General features: G+C 36.6%; 1 protein-coding gene across 3 annotated transcripts in view; it reads right to left on the bottom strand.

The window, feature by feature from the left end:
• Usp30 (ubiquitin specific protease 30) overlaps positions 1-22,522 on the bottom strand; it is a 170,490-nt gene that overhangs the window by 63,010 nt on the left and 84,958 nt on the right. For all 3 annotated transcript variants that reach the window (XM_067111307.1, XM_067111305.1, XM_067111306.1), the window contains one exon: positions 6,047-6,114. In XM_067111307.1, coding sequence (XP_066967408.1) covers positions 6,047-6,107 — 61 coding nt within the window. In that variant the 5' untranslated portion in view covers positions 6,108-6,114. The remainder of the gene's footprint in view (positions 1-6,046; positions 6,115-22,522) is intronic.

Genomic DNA, 22,522 nt, shown 5'->3' with positions numbered 1-22,522 from the left:
ACACAATAACTTATCAGCATCCCGAAAAGTATTGTGGAACAGTCGCACTATTTATATCCTGTACCTATGTATATTTTGTTACACTCTAACTCATATGCAATTTTATGCATCTGTGGGACCTAGTACCTTATCAGTGTCCGAGAGGCGCAGGTTAGTAAGGATGTGGAGTGGTCAAGCATTCCACCGCAAAATATATAAAAAAATAAAAAAATAACCGTTACATATACTGTAGGTATCTCATAAACAACCTTGATGATACATGCCTAAGTAAACAGTACATTACTCTGTTTTTCGTCTCTCTTTTTTCAGGGGGGTGGGGGAACCCTGTCAGCTTCCCGGTTTTGCTGCTGAACCCAGGTTTAGCCACCAGGTTCGGCAGCCTCCCACAAAGTGCTCTCACAACCACACGTCACTTGCATCACCATCACGCGGGCTTTAAAACACGTGGGCAACAGGTTATTTATAACTAATATACGGCCAGCAGGCCGTTTCAAAACAAATCAGAACCAGCTAATAAATACGAGCTGCTCTATGAGTAAGAGCCCGTGCTGGCATAATGCTGGCTTAATCTTAACAGCAGGTAATAAAGTCAACTGCTTATTTGCATAATGTATTGTTCAGAATGACAGGAATCAAGAGGGCTTCAAGGGTCCTACGAATATAGATCTGCTTTGTGATTACGGACGTCATTTATTTTTTATTTTTATCTCTCAAAGGAGGGCCAGTAGTTGCAACCGATAATCTGATAAACTCAATTTTCTTTACAGCGACTTAAAAAAAAAGATCCTATAATTCATCGCTTTGTTATGAACTGTCTCTTCTATATAACTGATTAAAATAAATCTTGGTGATAAGGCCCGGCTAATTTTCTGTGCATTATAAAATTTACCCGCAATTTCATATAACCTTTTAAAAACACAATTATATAAATCTGGCACAGAACTTTTGCCAATTACCAGTTTCCAGTTATGGTTTAGATAAATTACTGGTTTTCTATGGTGCCCTATTTATGGTTCAGCAGTCAGAAGTGTCAGCAAAATCAGAAACATTTTTCTCAGCTACGACAGAAACATCTATTGGGACCAGATCCAGTTAATTACCAGATTTTGTAGGCGACTACCTCAGCTGGATACAGTCAGGTGACTGAAAGAAAACCCAAGCAGACCTGCCATTATTTCCTGTGTGCATAAACATATTTTTCAGTACTAAATTATATTTAAGCGAACCAGACAACGCAGGATTTAAGAGGACTGCTACTTAGTTGGGATTTCTTGCATGCGATAGATAAATATCATTAACATCTGACTAAGAGGAACTCTTGCTACCGTCTCGGAAATACAAGAAATGGGGTGTTTGACTTTTCTGAAAGATTTCTGCTTCATGGAACTATACACACTTCTGTACTGCGTGCTGCTGCTGCCATCCTGTAAAGTCATTATCAGAAAGCACCTCCTCTAATCGATTTACATTACATTATCAAATGATTTTTATGCATGACAGATAACGACTGTAATTGGCCAATGATTGAGAGAAACGATTACTATGGTTAATGTCTCATTTGACATCTTTGGCATATGAAAATGTCCTTTTCAGATATCATTGGGATGTTTTTGGATTTCTGAAGAAATTTTGGGGTTTCAGTTCAAGTTTGATTATTCTAATCCTGATAATGTATCCTGTGCTATACAGGACACATTATTCTTTCAGCGAGTGCTAAGAGAAATGTGGCTGGGTACATCTCTTCGAGATACAAAACCCGGGAGACAAACCTTTTTAATACTTTCACAATGCATATTTCTGAAGCAGTGTTGTAACACTCAAACGAATTCTCTTTGTGAACAAAATAGCTAAGCTGTATCTAGAAGTCCCTCATTTAAGGACTTATATAGAGAGAGAGAGAGAGAGAGAGAGAGAGAGAGAGAGAGAGAGAGAGAGAGAGAGAGAGAGAGAGAGAGAGAGAGAGAGGGCTATACATATGAGAAAACGTATTCCCCTTACCCCTCCATAGCACGTATCGCAATACGACAACAATAAACAGAGAGTCGTCCAATTATTTAAAACAAGCATTTAAAGTAGTCCCCTGCTCTTACGGGTGAAGGAGTAGGTTGATTTACATGCTGGAAGCTTCGCTCTTGGATGGCGGGTATATAATCCTCGCAGCCCATGAGAGACCAACAGCATAAGCCGCTGAACAATAATTTTGGCGTTTTACAACGGAGCCGGTACTCACCTTGTGAGCAGGAGGACTAGAAGGCTGAAGTTTGAGCTCGCATATAGAGGCCAAAGTACTTGTATAACACGACACGCTCATCTTCCTCGACCCTACAGCGTGCCACATTTCACATACCAAGTAGCAGAGAAGAAGAATGTTTATAGTTCTGTAGTCTGCGTGTAGCACTCGAGTAGCTGATTGGGATCAAGGCAGAAATATGTTTCTCTGCTTCGTCATGAAGTTATTTATTTTCAAATTATTTTCGTGGCATTGTTAGTATAGCGAATACTCACTGTCATAAAAGCTGTCTTTTATGAGTAACAATGGCGAACAAAGTCCTTCAAAAGAAGGCATCACGGCGACCCCATATAAAAATGGGAACAAGCTGGGAAGAAGAAGAATGACGAAAGTAACAAAGATGGACAAAAAGAAAAGGGTGGAAAAAACGTAAGTAAAACAGTGCTTGTTTTGACAAGAAATGGCCATACTTTCTGCCTAGATCACTTTCAAAGTAATATATAAGTTGTATAAGAATTGTGTATGGGCGTATTTGTGTCAACAAGCGAACTCGGATCCCAATATATGACGCCGATGGGAGGAAAAAGTTTCTCTACCCATAAACTGTATCTGCCAAAGGCCTCTTTACTGCCATTTTATCCCTAAACTTTCCTCTTCCTTGCAACTACGGTTATCGTTCAAAGTTCCTTTTCAACCGCTACCATTATCAGCCAGCGGTTTCTTATTTTACGCCTATCTTTATCATCTATTTCTCTGTGTATCCTAGAGAAATATATGATAAAAGGTCTTTAGACCTTGATCTGATAGAGACAGGCGATTTACTCGACATTATTTTGCGGTTAGGGTCATCTTTTAATTTTCCTTTTCCTGGTTTTATCATTTTCTCATTGATTATGTGTTTGTCTGTCCATAATCTATATCGAAACGTTTTTGATAAATTTCAATAGATTTATGTGAGGGGCATAAGGGCAAGAAAGTGGTAAGAAATCCTGAAACTGATCCTGATCGGTTTTTGGATGAGATTTCAGGATTTTTGCTCTTGTCATTTTTTTTTTTTTTTTGGCAAATTAGCTCAGCTAAAGGCGGTGGGTTGAGTTTTTCATACTTTTAACCTGCAAGATTTCATCAGTTACCGGACAATTAACTGTGCTCATAGGGGAAAGCGTTGGCAGAGGTAAAAGCCTTACGAGTACTCTGAGGTTCAAGTCATTTAGTTCAAACATTGCCTTTATTTTCAAGACCACATTTCTTTACAGATTCCACCCATTCATATGTTTAGCCCCTTTTGTCATTCAGTAGTGCCTATCCTCACCACTGTTAATTTATTAGTTAGATATTTTTTTAATAACTTATCCGGATCATGTCAAGATTAGCGAACCCACTCACAGCAGGGTTCGCTATTCTTTACAAGAAGATTATTGGGTTCGTTATTCTTTACAGGGGAATAATCGGGTTCGCTGTTCTAGACATGAGCACTTCGGTACCAGACATTTGATCCTCCAGGTACTAGTACTAAACAAGGCGAAATACATTTGACACCCGCCCCCGGGGCTAGTACTAAACACGGCGAAAGTGTAGATGAATCACTCTCTCGCCGTGTTTAGTACTAACGCTCATGTGGAATTGGAGTTCGGACCGGAAAGGGTTGACCATTCTTTACATGGGGATCATTGGGTTCGCTGTTCTTGACATGGAGATGTTGGGTTCGCTAATCTTGACATGATCCACTTATCCTTTCCTTGTTGAGCTTCAGGGATTACTGTGAATGACCTGACTGGTTGCATTTGGATGTGTCGATTGATCCTTTCATTTGTGAGAAGTTTGTATGTCTTTGTAGTGTCACAGTTACGGTTGTGCAATGATGATAATTTACGTACGTCGTCTTTGATCCTCGACGGTGTGACAACTATTTAACATAAGGACATACAAATGAATGTGCATGTTATCAAAAGAGTAAATAATTTCATCAGAGAAAAGCCTGTCAACAGATTATAATTCAAGTGTTCACACTTTTACACCCACGAACTAAATGAAATACGAATGGCAGCCATTGTGACCAGTGGCTTGATTACCAGCAATACCCAACCATAACTCAATATGACGAAGTGGAGGAATGGTAAAATAATTCTTTCAATGACATTGCTTTTACTGGAAAACAATGATGGATTATCGACGATAAGAGCTGGATTTAAATGCAAACTTTAATGAAAGGGTCAGGTGACTAAAAATATTCAGAATTCAGAACTCCACAAATAGCTCCCCATCACCAGGAAAGTTCTTTTGTCGTTGTTAGCTAATACAGTAGTTGCAACAGAGAGAGAGAGAGAGAGAGAGAGAGAGAGAGAGAGAGAGAGAGAGAGAGAGAGAGAGAGAGAGAGAGAGAGAGAGAGAGAGAGCATTACTTTTGCAAAGAAACACCATGTAAATTCGTTGTGATGTGTGAACGTGCACAGTTTTAAATTACATATTCCTCATACTCTAAGAGACCATACTTGTCTTTATAAATAAATATGCATAAATATGCACTTATGGGAATGGGTAACGTCCTTAATAACTAACGAGGTGTTAATTTAGTAGAAAACCTTACATCTTTGTTATAGGGAAAGGCTCATGTCTCATTCAAAATCTGCAGTGGGCCTATTTATAAATTTCGATGTCAAACAAACGCATCATGCCTTCAGCTACAGAACCATTAACGTAAAGGCGGACAGGAAACATTCGAAAATGCCTCACTGCATCCTAATAAAAGTTGTATAAGAAAGTAAAGATTATTGCAAGAATATTTGTTTAATATTTCCGGCTCCCCATGCCTTCGTTTGCGCATCCTTACGATCGAAAAGAAACGGGTTAGATGGTTTACAATGTCACGAAAAGAGGCTCTCGGAAGCATGTGGAAGGAACATCTATGACTGGTTCTTGGCGCCTTCCTTCAGAAAACTTAGCGAAATACGTTACAGGGGGAAGAGGTGACGGTTGCACGACTGATATCAGAGGGCAGAAATACATGCCAAATATAGGACAGGCATCTTTACCTTGTCTTTGGAGGAACAGTGGGGAATTATGTAAAATATGAACGTAAAGTTTTCGCAAAATGAAGTTAAAAAACACCGACCATCATTTAAAACATTATGGAAACACGAAAATCGAAAAGTGTAGATAATGTTGCTACTAAGAGGCAAATCTGTAATGAAATGATTTCCAGTACTGGGAACCTTAAACTCCGAAAGCTTTCTTTCAGGGGAAATCCATCTTCAAAGCGCTATATCCGCACACTTTCACGTCTGCGTCTTTTACAGCGTCATTACCTTCCTCACTTTCTTTTCTCGGTATTCGTCTAAGACATATATACAACAGCAAGTAGCCCCGAGGGAGCCATTTCACCAGTGAAATAAAAGAAGAAAGTCATTTGCGGAGTCCGAGACTTTTTACGAGTTTTGTCATTGGCTGAAACAATAAAACTTACTAAACAATCGACTATAAAGAAATTTAGGACTCCCTTTCCGTAAACAAAACTGTCGCTGTTGTTAATTATTGGAAGTTAATTATATACTCACACACACACATATATATATGTATATACATACACACTCATACACAATTATTCATTCACCAACGCGTTTTATGCCCCTCGGAGATGATGCCTACAGGATACTCTACCCAAGCTTCAGCAGTTATTTTGGAATGAGGTTGTCAGCCCACCAAGTCATGGTGGTCTTTCATCCAAGTACTGATAGGACCCAACAAATAAAAGATATGATAAAGTACAGAGTAGACTAAGATAGAGGTTTCGGTTTAAGGATAACTTTTTTACCTTACCTGGAGGCGACAGTCCTTCTCTTCTTTTAGTACTTGTGAACAGAAAGTTGAGAAACTTCATTTAACGCCTGCAGAAAAGAAATACGGTTTAAACAACGTGACCTTAGATCTTAGGAATTGGTGCTCAGATGTCAAAGGTGTTACTTAGATATCTGATTAAGGTTTAGCTGGAGAATTATTATAGATATATTCATTAGTTTTTCAGTTTTCAGAAAGTCACCCACAACATAAATAGTTTGCAAGATGCGGAAAGTCTGACAACTTATTGGACTCTCTGAATACCAGAGATTGACTTCTAAATACATAAGGATATAACACATTACAAAAGTGGTCCTACCCTCATTAGAAAATTTCGACGTGCTTCGATGTAACAATAAACTAGAATAGCCTACAACGAAGTTGATAAAACAGAATGGATCATAATCGTTTGTATTGCAAGTTCTCGTTAAGACTTTCGAACTTGCTATAGAGATTGTAAAGCGGATTCAGCACATTCTTAGTTACCCTTAAGATTTCTGCAGGTACATATATTACGGCCAAAGCCCGAAATCGGCCAAAGGGGAAGTGGCCGACCAGTTCGGGAAATGGTCGAGGTGGCGTGGCCAAGGTCCGATTACTTGAAATTAACAGTGTATATGGGTATATATAAATATGTTACAGTAAGACTGTGAAGCCAGGGATTTTAAGAAATCCCTGAAATTTCCAGGGAATTCGTGAAATCACCAATTCACTTCGGGACATTTGATCCCCTAGGGCAGTGGTCTTCAAACTTTTTAAGACCGTGGCCCACTTTAGGCATTTCCCAATATTCATGGCCTACTGCCCTTCAGATTTAGCATATAAATTATCTTCATAATAAAACATACGGTACCAGGTACTTAAGGAACTTTTTTACATTTTCTTAATATGTTCAAACAGAATTTTCATAAATGCATTATATGGTAAATGCATCTAAGAAATTTTCATGATAGTTAAATTTAATAACCCAGAAATCAATGACTGAACTTTGATTATTGTAAATAAAATTCATGTACTGAACCTTATGGCTTGAAACATGGCCAAAAGATAAACATAAAACACAACTTCTCTGCTGTTCATGGTAACCACTGGCTCAGGTTAGGCAGCTAATAAGATGGATGTACTTGTTTCATATCTACAAGTTTATCAAATCGGGGGAGAATTGTGGACAAGACACATTGCATGTCATCCTCCACCTCTAAGCGGTTTCTTGCTTTTGTTTTGATTTGAAGCAAGGGAAAAAAGCCTGATTCGCATAAGTGAGTGGAGGAGAAAGGTAGAAGTGTTTTCAGTGCACGCTTACCAATTCTAGGGTATGATGCACTTACTCGAGCCCAGAATTCCTGTACGAAGAGCTCTTTTTGCAAACACTTTACACCGGAATCAAATTTCATTTCCAAGTATTCATCTTGGTCAGGGTCTGGCACAGAATCTGGCTCAATATTAAATGGATCTGCTATTAATGACAGATCTATGGATTCAAGATCAGGAGAGTATCTGGAAAATTCTTGACCCTAATTTTGAAGGTGGTTGATTATTTCATTTTGAAGACAAGGATCTAGTTCTTTTCACCTTCAACAACTTCACAAAAATTCTCAAACATTGCAAAATTACCAGCATTAATTTTCCTAACCCAGTTCTGGATCTTAGCAATGAAGGCACGCAATGAATCAACAAAATGAGTTACAGTTTTGTCTTTACACTGAAGTTTTAGATCTTTATTTCTTTTGTTTTTATTGTATTCTCTTATTTTTTTATATAGTTAATTTTTTTATTGTAATCTAGTTAAATGTCCATGGCCCACCTGAAAACCAGGCCATGGCCCACCTGTGGGCCATGGCCCACAGTTTGAAGATCGCTGCCCTAGGGGCTAGTACTAAGCACGGGGATCAAATGTGTTTAGTACTAGCGCCCTGAAGAGCAAACATACTTAGGGACATTGGATCGCCGAGGGGCTAGCACTAAACCCGGCGAAACACACTGTTAATTTCAAGTAATCGGACCTTGGCCACACCACCTCGGCCATTTCCCGAATTAGCCGGTTACTTCCCTCTTTGGCCGATTTCGGATTTTAGCCACTTCCCACTCTGGCCGATTTCGGGTTTTGGTCGTAACATACACAAAAGCTAGAACTGTTTATTCCTTTTCCAGCTGCGTGTCACAGTTGTCATGTTTTACCACTACTGGTTAAAGTGACTAAGTTTGAATTTTAAATTATTGTAATCTATGAATAGAGAATAATGAAAAAGTAGACGATTTCCGCATCTTTCTTCATATTAGAAAAGGATCTTTTTATAAGGCGAAACGGAACAATGTTTATATTTATCGTATAAATACTAGTCACAAACAAATACGACTCGCCTCAATAACTGTTGGATTAATTCATCTCAGTTACCATTCTTTTTGGAATAAATTTTGACGCCAAAATATGTTTATTTCAGGTTATCTGAAAGGCAAGGGGAAGTTTTCAACCCCAGACAGTGCCACGAAAAAAAAAAATAAATAAAGCCAATATAGAAATTCAGCAGCACAGTTTGCAACACTCCTCAACATGGCGATACAAAACATTATCATAATTATTGAAAACTATATATGATTGATCGTGTCATGACAACAGCCTGAATATCTCATTCTGATTTCCCGACTGATTCGATGTCTGTATAGTTTGTAGATATTGGCACTGTCATTGTAAATGAATGCAATATCACGAGAGATCAAATGATATCCTGTGATATGCATTACCATGCGAAATGAATCTGGCGTTCTGGAATTCCTGCATAGGATATAACGGGAATAGATTGCAAAGAGAGAGAGAGAGAGAGAGAGAGAGAGAGAGAGAGAGAGAGAGAGAGAGAGAGAGAGAGAGAGAGAGAAAGGCTAAATACTGAATATGTGTATTTTAGGATGAATTACATTCGTCAGTTTTTTTTAAGAGAATCAATGAAAAACTTTTGACTGGCTTCAGTAACTCAAAGTTGAGAGGTTTTTTACATGAGGGAATTGATGCAAATAAAGCTAAAAGATACTAAATGATTCCAGCGTACTATGAATGCGTACTTGAAATGTGGAGGTATTTCGAAAAAATTACAAAGATGAAAATACATGGATTTAAGAGCAAAATAACTACTTATTTTTGTCGTTTTAGTTTATTTGCCAGATATAGTGTCCGCTAAGAGATTTCGTAAGTATAAGGGTTTTTTAAATTTTTTCCTTAAACGTTACTTACTTTGTAGAAAATACAAGCTTCCCATCCAGCTACAGTATGTACAGTGTTTCAAAGTTCTATTACAAATGATAACATTCTTTACAAGGAATTAAGAAAAAACGGAGGCCCTGTCACCCGATTCTTCCTGTTTTTGACAGTTTTCTGAAAAATATTTTTCTATGTCATATTTGTTGCTGTATTAAGTTCTATATGATTTTCATATCCCTAAAAGGAAGAGGTTTAAACCATTTAATTTATTTCAGAGTAGAAGCCCTCTAACGTTTTTATTAGTGTATATTTTGTCTCTTAGCATTCGTTACTCTACACCTAACTAAAGAAAAACAGCAGACGTGTATATTACCTTTAATTTTTTATATCCACCTTCAAAGCAAAGGTGGTGATAAACATTTCTCTCACATAGAAAAGACCCGATATATTTCTCGATCATATTTTCAGTACCAAAATTAATTTGCTTTTGAAGAACAATTATAAGATTCAAGTGGTTCATGCCGTTTGCGGTTAATTATCTATAAATGAAGTTTACTTTTTACTAATTATTTCAGTTATTTAGGAATCATTTCTTGCAAACGTTGGTGAATGTTTTGAATTGTTCGTAAAATTTCAAGTTTTTCTCATTGTGAGGGGGTACAAGTCGATGAAATGCCAACTTCATATTCAGAACCTTATCTGTATGGCTATGGCTGTTGATCATTAATTTTCAAAATTGACTTAGGCGATCACTTGTCTGCATGTTCAGTGAACTTCCTCTTAGATAATATTCCCAAAAGGTATCCTCTTGCCTTTCGACCTTCATTTCTGCCACGTTGGATCTCAAGGTCCTATTTTTCCCAAGTAAGTTTGGAGATTATTCTCTAGAGGGTCAACTAAGTGATCAACCTTTTATGCTCTTCTTTTCTTTAATTAGGAACTGCTACAGTAGTAGGTCACCATGTTCTCTTATTAGTCTCACAGTAACCGAGAGTTACATCTTCCATTATGTTTTTCCTAAAAAAAAAAAAAGAAATATTAAAGGGAACCGAAAAGCATCTATAGTCAGCTTGCCAGAACTTTATGTACGTTAGGTCTCCAAACAAAAAGTAACAAGTTAATTTCGTTAACTGCAGTCGAATCAAAAGAGAGCATCTCAGGTTTCCTTTTAGGAGTGGCCGCTTTCCTCCTTGTAAATGGCAATATGAGAAAGGTCTTAGCAGGAATTATAGGACCAAGGATTCTTCCAATAACGTTTTATTGCTTTAATGGTAACTTGCTGGTCAGTTTATGCTTCAGTCTTGAACAGCTTGATACTTAGTTCTCAGTCTCTACATGTTGCCGCTCTGATTTTCAATGGAGTCAATTATTTTTCCAACTGCGATTTTGCCCGCTCAGCCCGCTCGGTTGACACAGCATGAGAAGAAGACGGGTGGGATACTTCTCTAAACTCTTTCGCGGTCTCTCTTTGCCTTGCTGTTTATCAAGCAGCCTTCTACACATTGCCCTTAATATCTTGTGTTTTCCTTATCGTGTTGATCACGATGAACTAGAACAATAAATCTTTAGCCAGTTAATTCGTTTTTATGACTTTGACCAACATCAAATGTTCCTCCTTTCGGATAACGCAGGTTTGGCTAGAATATACGAGGAAAGAGTATAATTTTGTAAGCATACTGACAATAACACATGTATACGAACCTTAGATACAATATATATATATATATATATATATATATATATATATATATATATATATATATATATACGTGTGTGTGTGTGTGTATGTGTAAACATTTATGTACACACACAATATTCTGCTTACTAGGTGTCACTGGGTAGGCCTGAACAGTCAAAATCTCAATTGGAAAAATAATGAAAATATATATATATATATATATATATATATATATATATATATATATATATATATATATATATATATATATATATATATATATATATATACTAGTGTATATATATACAGTATAGAGAGATAGATAGATAGATAGATAGATAGATAGGTAGGTGGGTAGATGGGTATATAAAGAGATACGTATGTAGATACGTTCCCCCATCATCAGGCGACACCCGAGAAAAGAAAGGACGATGATCTCTGCGCTCATGGATGCACTCACTGTACAGACATGTCCACACTTCTTCGTTTAACGTGCTTTTTCCCATTTTTCATATGGGGTAAGCACGATGCCTTCTTTTGAAGGATTTTGATTTGGCGTTGGGGTAGGCCGTAGCCTCGATCGGCTGCCCTGCCTGACATCGCTTAGACCCCGGTAGCACATGTGTGTATGTATCGTGCCAAATCCCCAGCTCCCTTTCTCCCAGCAGCGAGGAGACGTGAGCGGTTAGGCCGACAGTTCGAGACGTGTGAGGCGACTGACATGTCCACACTACCAGCAGCTTAATTCATATAAACATGAGGCTCACTAGAAACCCGTCAAGTAAAAGGTAAAATGAAGTAAAAAAAAATAAGGAGAAGGATGTAAAAACTGCAGAATATTACATGACGATATGACTAAAGAAGAAAAGCTGGGAAGGAATTTCTTGTATATAATAACAAGGGGTTTTCCCTTACAAGGATACATTGGTGTATGAAAATGAGAAACGGGCGGTCGTTCGTATTCCTGTCATCTACCGAAGCCATCTGGTATGATACAGGAAGTGTCCTCGATGTCCCACGAGCTCTCGTCGCTTTAACGCAACCATTTCCCTGATGGCCATAAATGTCCAAATTTGGAAACCTGTTAGGGACACTATTTCCATTTTCATTTCGGATAAAATTACGTTACGGCAAATTATGTCAAGTGTTGAATAAGTCGGCAAAAGCCAGGCATTTCTCTGCTTCTATATGTTTTTTTGGGGAGAGTTTTCCTCAATTTACTGGTGCTGAAATAATTCGAGGTCTTATTTTTAGTTGTATTCTTCTCAACCACGAAGATAAAATATCACGATGTACTCCACAATGAAAACGAAGAGAAACAAGAGGAAAAAGGAAATAGAGTTCTTAATTTGTCCCAACAGTTTCGCCTTCCACCAGGCCGCTTCCGGGGAACTCTATTACCTTTTTCCTCTGGTTTCTCTTCGTTTTCATTGTGGAGTACATCGAGGTCTTATGTTTATGTTTGATTATTTATTTTCTCTTTATTTGGTCTTTATTGTTTTTTTTTTATCTCAATTCACATCTTACACAATCTTCTCTTTTCTAGCTGTGAATTCATCTGGGCCTGTGTTCCGGTAAAGAAGAGGTCGGTCATTCGTCAATTTTCGTTTTCTAATGGAATTTCTTTCAACTCAGTTTCTTTGACTTTAGCATCTCCCCGACACCCCCACCCCTATTTACGTCTGTTTAAATCTTAATTGTTCTTGTGTCATCCTGTTGGGTACATCGTGCACTAAACGAACATTTCTTCTTTAGATATGCTTCACGTATGGGACATCCATGAAATTCGTAATGACGAAGTTAAGGACGGTAAAAATGTGTTTCTCCATTAAAACATTTGCACTGAAAATAGTACTAGTTGCTAATGTCCTTTTTTTTTGTTACAAGACATATTCTCTTCTAAAAGGTACCAAAATGATCTCTAGTTCCACTCTCCAGTGTACGTTTTTGACCTCCCCGTAGGATATAAATGTGATGTATCAGTTTCCAATTTCAGAACTTTCATGAAAGTGTGATATAAATATGAATGTTATAGTTATAGACAGGAAAACTTTAATGTTTCTCGCCTCGGAAAAGATATAAAGTAGCAAATAAAAAAAATGCAAAATACATATCTAACCAGAGAGGGCAATCCAAGACTGAAACCTCCGCTATTGCAATAGTTACCCAAAAGCGCCGTGTCAATTCTATTGACAAGAGTAACAAAATTTCTAATTACTCCGCGTCATTTACATTTTCTATCTTCGACAACAGTGTCCTTGCTCCGTCCTTTAAATGCGCATCAGTGACAAAAAGAACTCGTAAGTGCAATTAGAAATGGCAAACTTTCTGCTACTGGCGTTAACTTTTTAGCCAAATGCTTTGCATTACTTACATCTTTCAAGAAGACAAGGACGTGGTCAAACGTAATTTAGCTGAACGCTTTTTCACAAAGAGTAAATCGTTGTAATACGCATTGCTGACAAGAACAATATAGGAAGCGATGAAAAAATCCGGGGCCCAGATGAGGTTGGTGTGAGCAAAAATGTAATTATATACGTGTTCCTTGGGATGTAGTAAATTCAGAAAAGAGCAAGTAAAATATGCGCCGAAGTTTCTTCGGCGCAATCGAGTTTTCTGTACAGCGTATGATCAAGGCCACCGAAAATAGATCTATCTTTCGGTGGTCTCGGTATAATACTATATGAGCCGCGGCTCATGAAACTTTAACCACGGCATGGTGGCCTGTCCTATATAGTTGCCAGACGCATGATTATGGCTGAATTTAACCATAAATAAAATAAAAAAATCCTTAGGCTAGAGGGCGGCAATTTGGTATGTTTGATGACTGGAGGGTGGATGATCAACATACCAATTTGCAGCCGTCTACACTCTGTAGTTTTTAAGATCTGCGGGCGGACAGAAAGAGTGCGCACAGACAGACAAAGCCGGCACAATAGTTTTCTTTTATAGAAAACTAAAAATCGTAAAAATTCGTTCATTAGTTTTCGCATCATCCTGTGGACAGGCAAACTAACAGGCCAAAAGAGAGAGAGAGAGAGAGAGAGAGAGAGAGAGAGAGAGCGAGAGATAACACAACAGAAAATTCCAGGTTCCCGTTCCTAAATTGGATCCACACCAGACCGAAACTAATTGCCATAAAACACGGTGAAACATTATAGCCAAAGAAATCGAAAAAAAAAAAATTTTTTTTCTTAATCTGCTAAAAGAAAGCCAGCGAAGTAGACAGACATAAACTAAACCAAAAACATGACTTCGCAGTTGGAGGACACGACAAAGAACCCTAACAGTGCTGACTGGTTGTTAATGCGAGGGTGCGAGGGGATTCTTGCTACTTCTCTGAACCCCATTTGGGTAATTCGCTCGTCATTTGAGTTGTATTTTTAAAGTTCAGTTGTAATAATTTTATTATTCATTATCATAGTTATGTTTTTTTATGAATATGTAATCATTGGTAACTGTGAATTGTTCTTATTTTTGCGCATGCGCTGAGCGTCTAGTTGCAACACTTTAACTTTGTCTTGTTTGGGTTTGGTGTTAATTAGCCTTGTTCAGTTAAAATGTAGATTTAAGCTTTGTTTATTATTTGTCATTGTGAATGGAAGCGTTTGAGAGTTGGGAGACAGAACAACACTGAGCTTTGTCCATAATCATTTACGCAGATGTACCCCGGCAAAAGTTTTACTCAAAAATAAACACGTAAAATTTAGGTAAATTTTTTTTCTATTTTGCATGGACCGCAATACTGCAAATAATGTGATTTGTCATGTACTGTTAAAATAAAGTGAATGTATGGTATTCAGTAAATTGCATAAATTGTAAAGTATGCAATGAATCTTATGAAAAAATTGAAAAACAAAATTATCTGATGATTTCACACATTTCATTCTAATGTACGCCATTCCCAGTCTTCTTTGATGAAATACAATCTACTCTGTGACCTCATACAACGAGCAGCGTCGCTTCAGTTGATTCAGCAAGGTTTTTTTTTTTTATTTTTTTAGCAGAGTAAAGTGAAACCGCTTAATCATCCCGGCTTTGTGACCCATAAAACCTTTTATTTTTTCGTTTCTGGGAGGAACATGATCGTCCTATACAGGCAGTGTTGCCAGGCATGGTTAGAATTCCCTCTGTCAATCAAAATATTTCTTTGAAATCCAATGCAAGATTTTTTTCATGAACGAAGAAGCCGTAGAAATACTTTCGATTGTTTAGAGAGTCAAAAGGGGATTTGAATCTTTTACACCTCATATTTATCACTCAAAAAATCGTTAGAAAAACTCTAGCTGGATGTACTGGAGGGGTCAAGGCTGGTGTGAACACACCCACACACACATATGTATATAGTGCGTGTGTGTATACATGTATATAATATATATACACACAAACATTTATATATATATATGTATGTATATGATATATATATACACACATATATATATATATATATATATATATATATATATATATATATATATATATATATATATATATATATATAACCATTCTTAGTGTTACTACTATTTGAGTGTGCTATCCACTCTTGCGCCTTTGGAGGAATATTCCTGATACTAAAACCATTCTTCTTTCTCGTTTTGGTTTGATATACTTCTCTTGACAGACGTATTGAAACGGGAATTTCCAATCTGCTAATTCAAGAGTAATGTCAATTACCAATAATAACTGGAAATTAAGCGCTCTTTTTAAAACGAAATTCGATGCCGTACGCAGCTTTTCAGACACCATAATCTCAGCCTGACCTATCAATTATCTAGATTTTTTTTTTTCTGTAGAGGGAAGAATGTTTATGGACGAAGTTCTGATGAAATTCTTGCCCTCTGCCGTTTATTGCATCTGCCCTGGACTTGTGAAATTCACTTCGTTTAACTTTATTGCGTTGTGCTCCGCGTTCGTCCTCTTCGTTTGGCTACTCTATCTGATGCGCTAGCTTTGCTACTATAAACTTTCCCATATTCTTGATATCGACAATACACGAGCATGGACTTTTAGAATTAAGTTAGATAAACCAGAATTCTTCCTTCCGGTTGCGTTGTAGTTTATAATATTGTCAAAGGGTTATATCTCTTTGCTATTTCACCTGGTGCCACAGGAACAGCCTTTTGCTCATAACCACTTATTATCAAGGTATTTGATCAGCAGTTCCTTCCTCCGGCCCAATAATTTTTAACTTAGAAATCGATCCTTTTCTGAGGCTCAGTTGCAAGGGAGCGACCATTTGACGTAAGCACAAATAACAAAAGAATTTTGAGAATATCTTGCCATTCGCTGCCCTCCTGATGACACTTGATGATAGCTACTGACATTAATTAATTAGGGATGTCTGCCTCGCATATGAAAGGGAATAACATGCAGTAATGTATTAAATTCTACATTAGTAAAAACTTTGCTTGTGCGTGTATGTTTTTTTGCACCATTGAAACATCTTCACAGCAAACATTCTGGTAGGTCTTACGCATTCTCTTTGAGAAGTTACCATATTCCACATATATTATCTCACAATGCAAGAATCATGTATCCCTGTTTTGCTGTGATTGTAATATAAAACTTAATTTTAATAATATCTCCTCTGACAAACAAGATATATTACATTATGCAACTGCATTTACATGTAATACGAGTATTTGCAGAATATTTTTTACATCGTGATTTCCTTACACTGCGTCATCAGAACCAAATAAAAATAATTTTTTGTTGATTTTACGTTGGTCTTGGAAAAGGTTGAGGTCAATATTATTTTGCAGGAATAATCGCCAACTCATGATCAGATACCTAACAAGTTTATTGAATCCAGAAAATGCTGAATTTTGAAATGACTGTTGTTGAATGACTGTTGTTGAATTGTGCACTTCTTTTATCTCTTGCTCCAAGGGTAGAAGGACTTCACCAGTCTTTAAAGTTAGTGAAACTTTGCTATCAAAACTGATTTCTTCTGAGAAGGTTTGTTTTTTGGTGAGCGATGTTTTAACGGGAAACTTGTGAACGAAGTATTCTCGCAATTATTTATTGCTTGTTAAGTATAAGTCCCACAGAAAAAGTCGTAGCAAAACTATAATGAGTCATTGTTATTTACATCTACAGGTGGTCTTTCAAGGAAACGAATTTTGGTTTCTGATGAATCTTGTAAAATATAAAATAGATTACCAGAAACGATTGGGGCAAATTCAAATTGCCACAAATTCCTAATAAAATTATCAGTGATCATGACTGATCACTGAATGAAAAATTTAAAGTAAAACTGGAGTGGGTGGATGCGAAGGCATTAGCGTCATCCATTTACCTAACTATCCGCTTACCTTAAGGAAACCAATTGTTTTACCTTAGTATGTGAACCCACTTCTGTGGGATTCATTTGCAACATGATAATCATGTGATAATAAGGCCATCAGGTTTTCTAATCTTTATGGCTCACAAATAACCAGCGTCTTCTAGACATTAAGCCGTACAAACCCATTTACCTTCTAGTCTACACGCATTAAGGGGTGCAAGTTAATTTATCACAATATAGTTATCAGTCTGTCTTTGAGGTTCATTTGTAAAATGAAAATCATGTTATGACGATGTGTTACAGTTCGCCTGGCGTCCCACTACAACAAACTATTTTCCATTGCAATGTAAGGTTATATATATAATTCTGGATCACATAGGTGGTCACAAAATAGCCTTTAACCTTCCTATAACATGTCTTTGTGATGTCATTAATATATGCTACAAAATGACAAATCTACTGTATTACTGGCAGCAAAGTACTTTTCTCTCTAATTTGGCTTCTTGCACCCTATACAACTACGGTTACGTCACATTAGAGGCTGACAGATGGGCTCACCTCTACCCCCTTGTAGCTGTCGCATTGTTGCCATGTCGTGTCCTCCTAATCCATTGATAATGACGTCATATGATTTCTGCTGTGGTTTAATTCCGATTCAAAACAATGATCTTTACAAGGCCCCTGCAACCCTATTCAGTCTGCGGTTCTCTTTAATTAAGTGTAAAAAAATACTTAACTTTTGTCTTGCGCTCCCACAGTGTCTTCACTTTGGCACATAATCATATAATAGTGAGTTTCTGCAAATAATTGTCTTTCTAATGAGGATTTATTAACCCCTTTACAGCTTATGATTCTCTCATATCAAGGGTTAAAATGCTAGTAACTGGGCCTCATTAGCACTTTTAGCTATGTTGTTTCCTATTGTTATAAGCAACGGGGAATATATTTCTAAAATTCCTTATCCCAGTCTTCTATACACGCAGAAAATAACTATCTTGCAAACGTAATGACAAATAAGCCTTTACAGCTAATGGCTCTCTTCCAGGAATGCAGGCAGCATTGTTAAGCGATCGTTGATTTCCAAATATGTTAATCCGATTAACGTATATCGTAACAACGCAGCAATGCTTTGACCGAGAAATGTAGGGGTGTTAACTTACCTTACAAAGCGATTTCAAGGATCATAATTTTCTTTCTTGAAAACTACAAGCGATGTGAACGCACGAAAAATCAGTAAAAAAGAAAGAAAAAAAAGGATACAGAAATACAAGGGATTGCAGATAACTCCCACGAACTTATGGTAATACATTTCTCGGAGAGCAATTCCTTTGCATAAATAAATTCAACGCGAATCCTCCCGTATCAGGAGACGGAGGGAAACAGCGCTCCGAAGACTCATTTCTTGTGCCGGCGCCTTTTCTCCAAGATATTGCATCCGCTCGAACGCTACGATGACGTCATGGAAGTATCCAATAATGGCTGTGAATTTCTGCGAGAATTCAGAAACGGTGCTCGTTGTTTGATGCACGACCTCCCCTCCACGGATGCCCAGGTCATTACTTGTCGTATTTCCCGCTCCACTGGGCGCTGTATGTGTCATCTGATTGCTCAGACATTTGGAGGAATGTCTTCCAGGAACAAATTAAATGGCAGATTACTCAAAGGAATATTATATGAAGCGGACGAATCCCCTTTATGATTATGTATGTGTATGTATGTGTGTACGCTGTATATATGTATATTTTATGCCTTGCTGTTAGGAACTTGATGAATTGTAGACTAAGGGCAAGGTGATGATTTCAATTATTTTCCATTTAGTTTATGTAAGATTTACAATTTTAAATTCTTATTTCTTCGGACTGCTCTAATAAAAAAAAATTTTTCCATCATCAAGGATATCTACGTTACGGATGGTTTTATGTGGTATTACTAATTTGAAATACTGAGAATGACCTTGTGCCTGAATAATCTTTCAATTAACCTCACATTCATATTTTACTTTTAGTATAAAGAATCTAAATCTTCTGGAATATCTATTATTCCTCAGTAAGCGAACACGACGCATAGACACAGTGATATCGTATAACAAATGCCAAAGGCACCGTATTTACAATTTTGATCATATGTGTTGTCAAGGAATTCTGACATTAATAAAAACATTATGGTTCTCTGAAAAGTGCTGAGGAGGAAAATTGTTTGTATTATCAAAGAATTTTGTTGTTAAAACTGAATCAATTAGGGAATAGCACCCTCTATATTGTTGTTGGTCTGCCAAGTTAGTGAGTCAGTTTTTACTCTGTAAGTCGCATCTTTGTTGCCTTGATCGGTAGGTATTTTTTCAAGTACATTATATTTTTGAATTCTCCTTGTTTCATTTTACTTCATTTTGATTCCCTGTGATTTGGAGTTTAATTTTACTCCATTTTAATTTAATATTTTTTTAAAATTTTCTTTTTTTTATTTTTTAAATTTTATTTTGTAATTTCACTTCATATACTTGTGCATCTACTGGAAGTTTGCAGTTGTGTTTTCACTCTTGCTATTTCAGTATTTCATTTACTCTTGGTACTGTTACCAGCCTAGTTGCTACCTTGGTTGGAAAAGCAGAATGCTGCAAGCTTAAGGGGCCCCAATAAGGACAGCAGCCATAACAGAAAAAGAAAGTTGAGAATAAACTATTAAAGAGAAATAACAAAGAAAAACAAGTAATATAAAAAACACACAGGATAAACAACAAAGTGAAATAAATAAACAGAATAATAATCTATGAACAAGACTCGTACTATCCTGCTCACCTATAAAGCGTTTGCACGAAGTTTGAACTTCTGAAGTCTCAACGATTCAGTTTTAGGCCTAGGAAGACCATTCCACAATTTGGTCGCAACAGGAATGAAACTTCGTGAAAACTGCGTAACAATGAAGCTCAAAGAGTAAAAGGCAAGGTTTTGAATGAACCATAGGCCTATATCTAGATAGTCTGTGAAGATCACTTGTTGTAACTTAAGATTGAAGTGTATTTTGTCTTCATATCCTGTTTCACATTAACTTTTATGACTGGTGTATAGCCGTCAAGTAAAAACTAGTTAGTCTCAGTACATATGAAATCCTACAGAAACTCCAAACCCAATTTTTGTAAGGAATAGTTAGGCTTAATACATATAGAATCAAATAGAAATTCCAAGCATAATTTTTGTGAGGAATAGTTAGTCTTAATGATATAGAATGAGAGAGAAATTCCAAACCTAATTTACCAGTGAATATTATTTTAATTAAAAGTTGTTTCTGATAAGAGAAAACCTACAAGTCTTCTTAAATAATAACGAGGTGAATATCGTTATACCCATAATTATTTGCAATTGACGAAGAAATCTGAAGTGCTTATGTATCTCTGCCACTGCTAGCACTTAACGTTGATTTAAATAAAAACGGGCTGGTAAGAAATAGGTGACCTTCCACAACATCTGATAAACAGAATTATTGTGCCGGTCTTTTTAATGGTATTGGACACTTTGCTAAAAGCAGGCAGTCCATAGCTCTTCATTTTCAGGTCTTAACGGAACAGACGAACCTTAATGGCGTTAAATATACACAAGAGGAAGAATTTTCCCGTGCTATTTTTTCGTTCCCTTATAACTTCTATCGAAAAGAGCGTATCCGGTAATTTTCTTAATGGTTTTAGGCAAAACGTACACCTCCATTTCAAACAGATTGTTTACGCTTTGTTGAATTCTTTTGCCTGAGTCCCGGGGAAAAATTTTACCGTAATAAACCAAATTACGCTCAAGATTTTGGTACATTAGAAGGTATTAATGGCCGATGATCGTTCTCGGGGCATTCAAGGCGCAAGGATTGGAGGAAGCGTAGACATCGGTTTTCTAAATTCCTGGTATCTCACCCAGTATTGAGGATGGTATCGCTTTAGTACTTCTCCCTAAGGATGCCATCTCATTTGTAGGATATGAGGCCGAATGATTAACTTTAGCTGAGAGAGTATTTATACATCTGACTCGTGCAAATGTAATTACTATGTTTAAAAACAGGGTCATTGAATGGGCAGCCCATGACAGCGGCAAGTATGATCCAAAAGGAACGATTTCACATACCTGTATCTATTATATATATATATATATATATATATATATATATATATATATATATATATATATATATATATATATATATATATATATATATATATATGTGTGTGTGTGTGTGTGTGTGTGTATGAATATATACAGTATATGTGTATATATGCATATATATGTATATATATATTTATATATATACATATGTATACATATAGATATTTATATATATATATATATATATATACACATACACATATATAAATAAATATATATATATATATATATATATATATATATATATATGTATGTATGTATGTATGTATGTATAATGCCATACTCCTTTTTCCACTTTAGAGGGGTTGGCGCCAGGAGGGTAAAGCCTTCATGTTTCTCGGATACAAAGGTGGATTCCTTCGTAACATAAACCCATAGAACGGATAGCAAGTTACACTTTATGGAGTTCCATGTATTTTCGAAGAGCAGGTTAAATACAGAGTCAAGGCTGTATTTAAGTGTATCCATATTATCCCATTTACTTCGTTTAAATAGTTAACGTTTTCCAGAGGTTTCATAAATTTTCATTGCGTTCCTGTTAAACGGAAACCTTGCTCACTGCCCTGCTATATGGCATGGACTCAGTGTATGGGAATAAGATAAAACTTTAAAACATATTTTACTTGAAAATGAAATCATATCTGATTTTCTTCTCCACGAGGAGCAAAACTACAGATGTCATTCTAATTGTAAGTTAAAGCATTAACTGATGTTTGTTGTGTAATATTCATAAGTAAATTATATGGAAACAATAATTAACGAAATGAGGTTTAGGCCACAGCTAATTCAATCATGTCTCTGTGTCTTTCAAAAGTCGAGCAGTTGTTGTTAAAGTAATATTCTGTGTGAAATATAAGTTGAAGTTGGTCGAAAAAATGTTTATACCTAGCCGTAGATATATAGTTTCACTTATGTCATAGTGGATTTATTTCATAGTGACTCATGTAATTATGTGATTTTCATAATATCCTTAATGATAAAACGGAGTCGAATGCATTCCATCTCATCACTGATCCGGTTCTTACTTGTAACTTGGATTCACTTTCACGTATTTCTCTGCTTGTTCTGTAGATATTTAAAGGCAATAACCTCAAAAGCCTCCCGACTGAAAGTTTCCTCCACTTTCATGGCCACATTAGGTGTTTCGAAGTTCACGCTC

Source organism: Macrobrachium rosenbergii, chromosome 11, assembly GCF_040412425.1.
Source record: "Macrobrachium rosenbergii isolate ZJJX-2024 chromosome 11, ASM4041242v1, whole genome shotgun sequence".
In the NCBI taxonomy this organism is placed as follows: domain Eukaryota; kingdom Metazoa; phylum Arthropoda; class Malacostraca; order Decapoda; family Palaemonidae; genus Macrobrachium; species Macrobrachium rosenbergii.
This window is presented reverse-complemented; position numbering and strand designations above follow the sequence as displayed.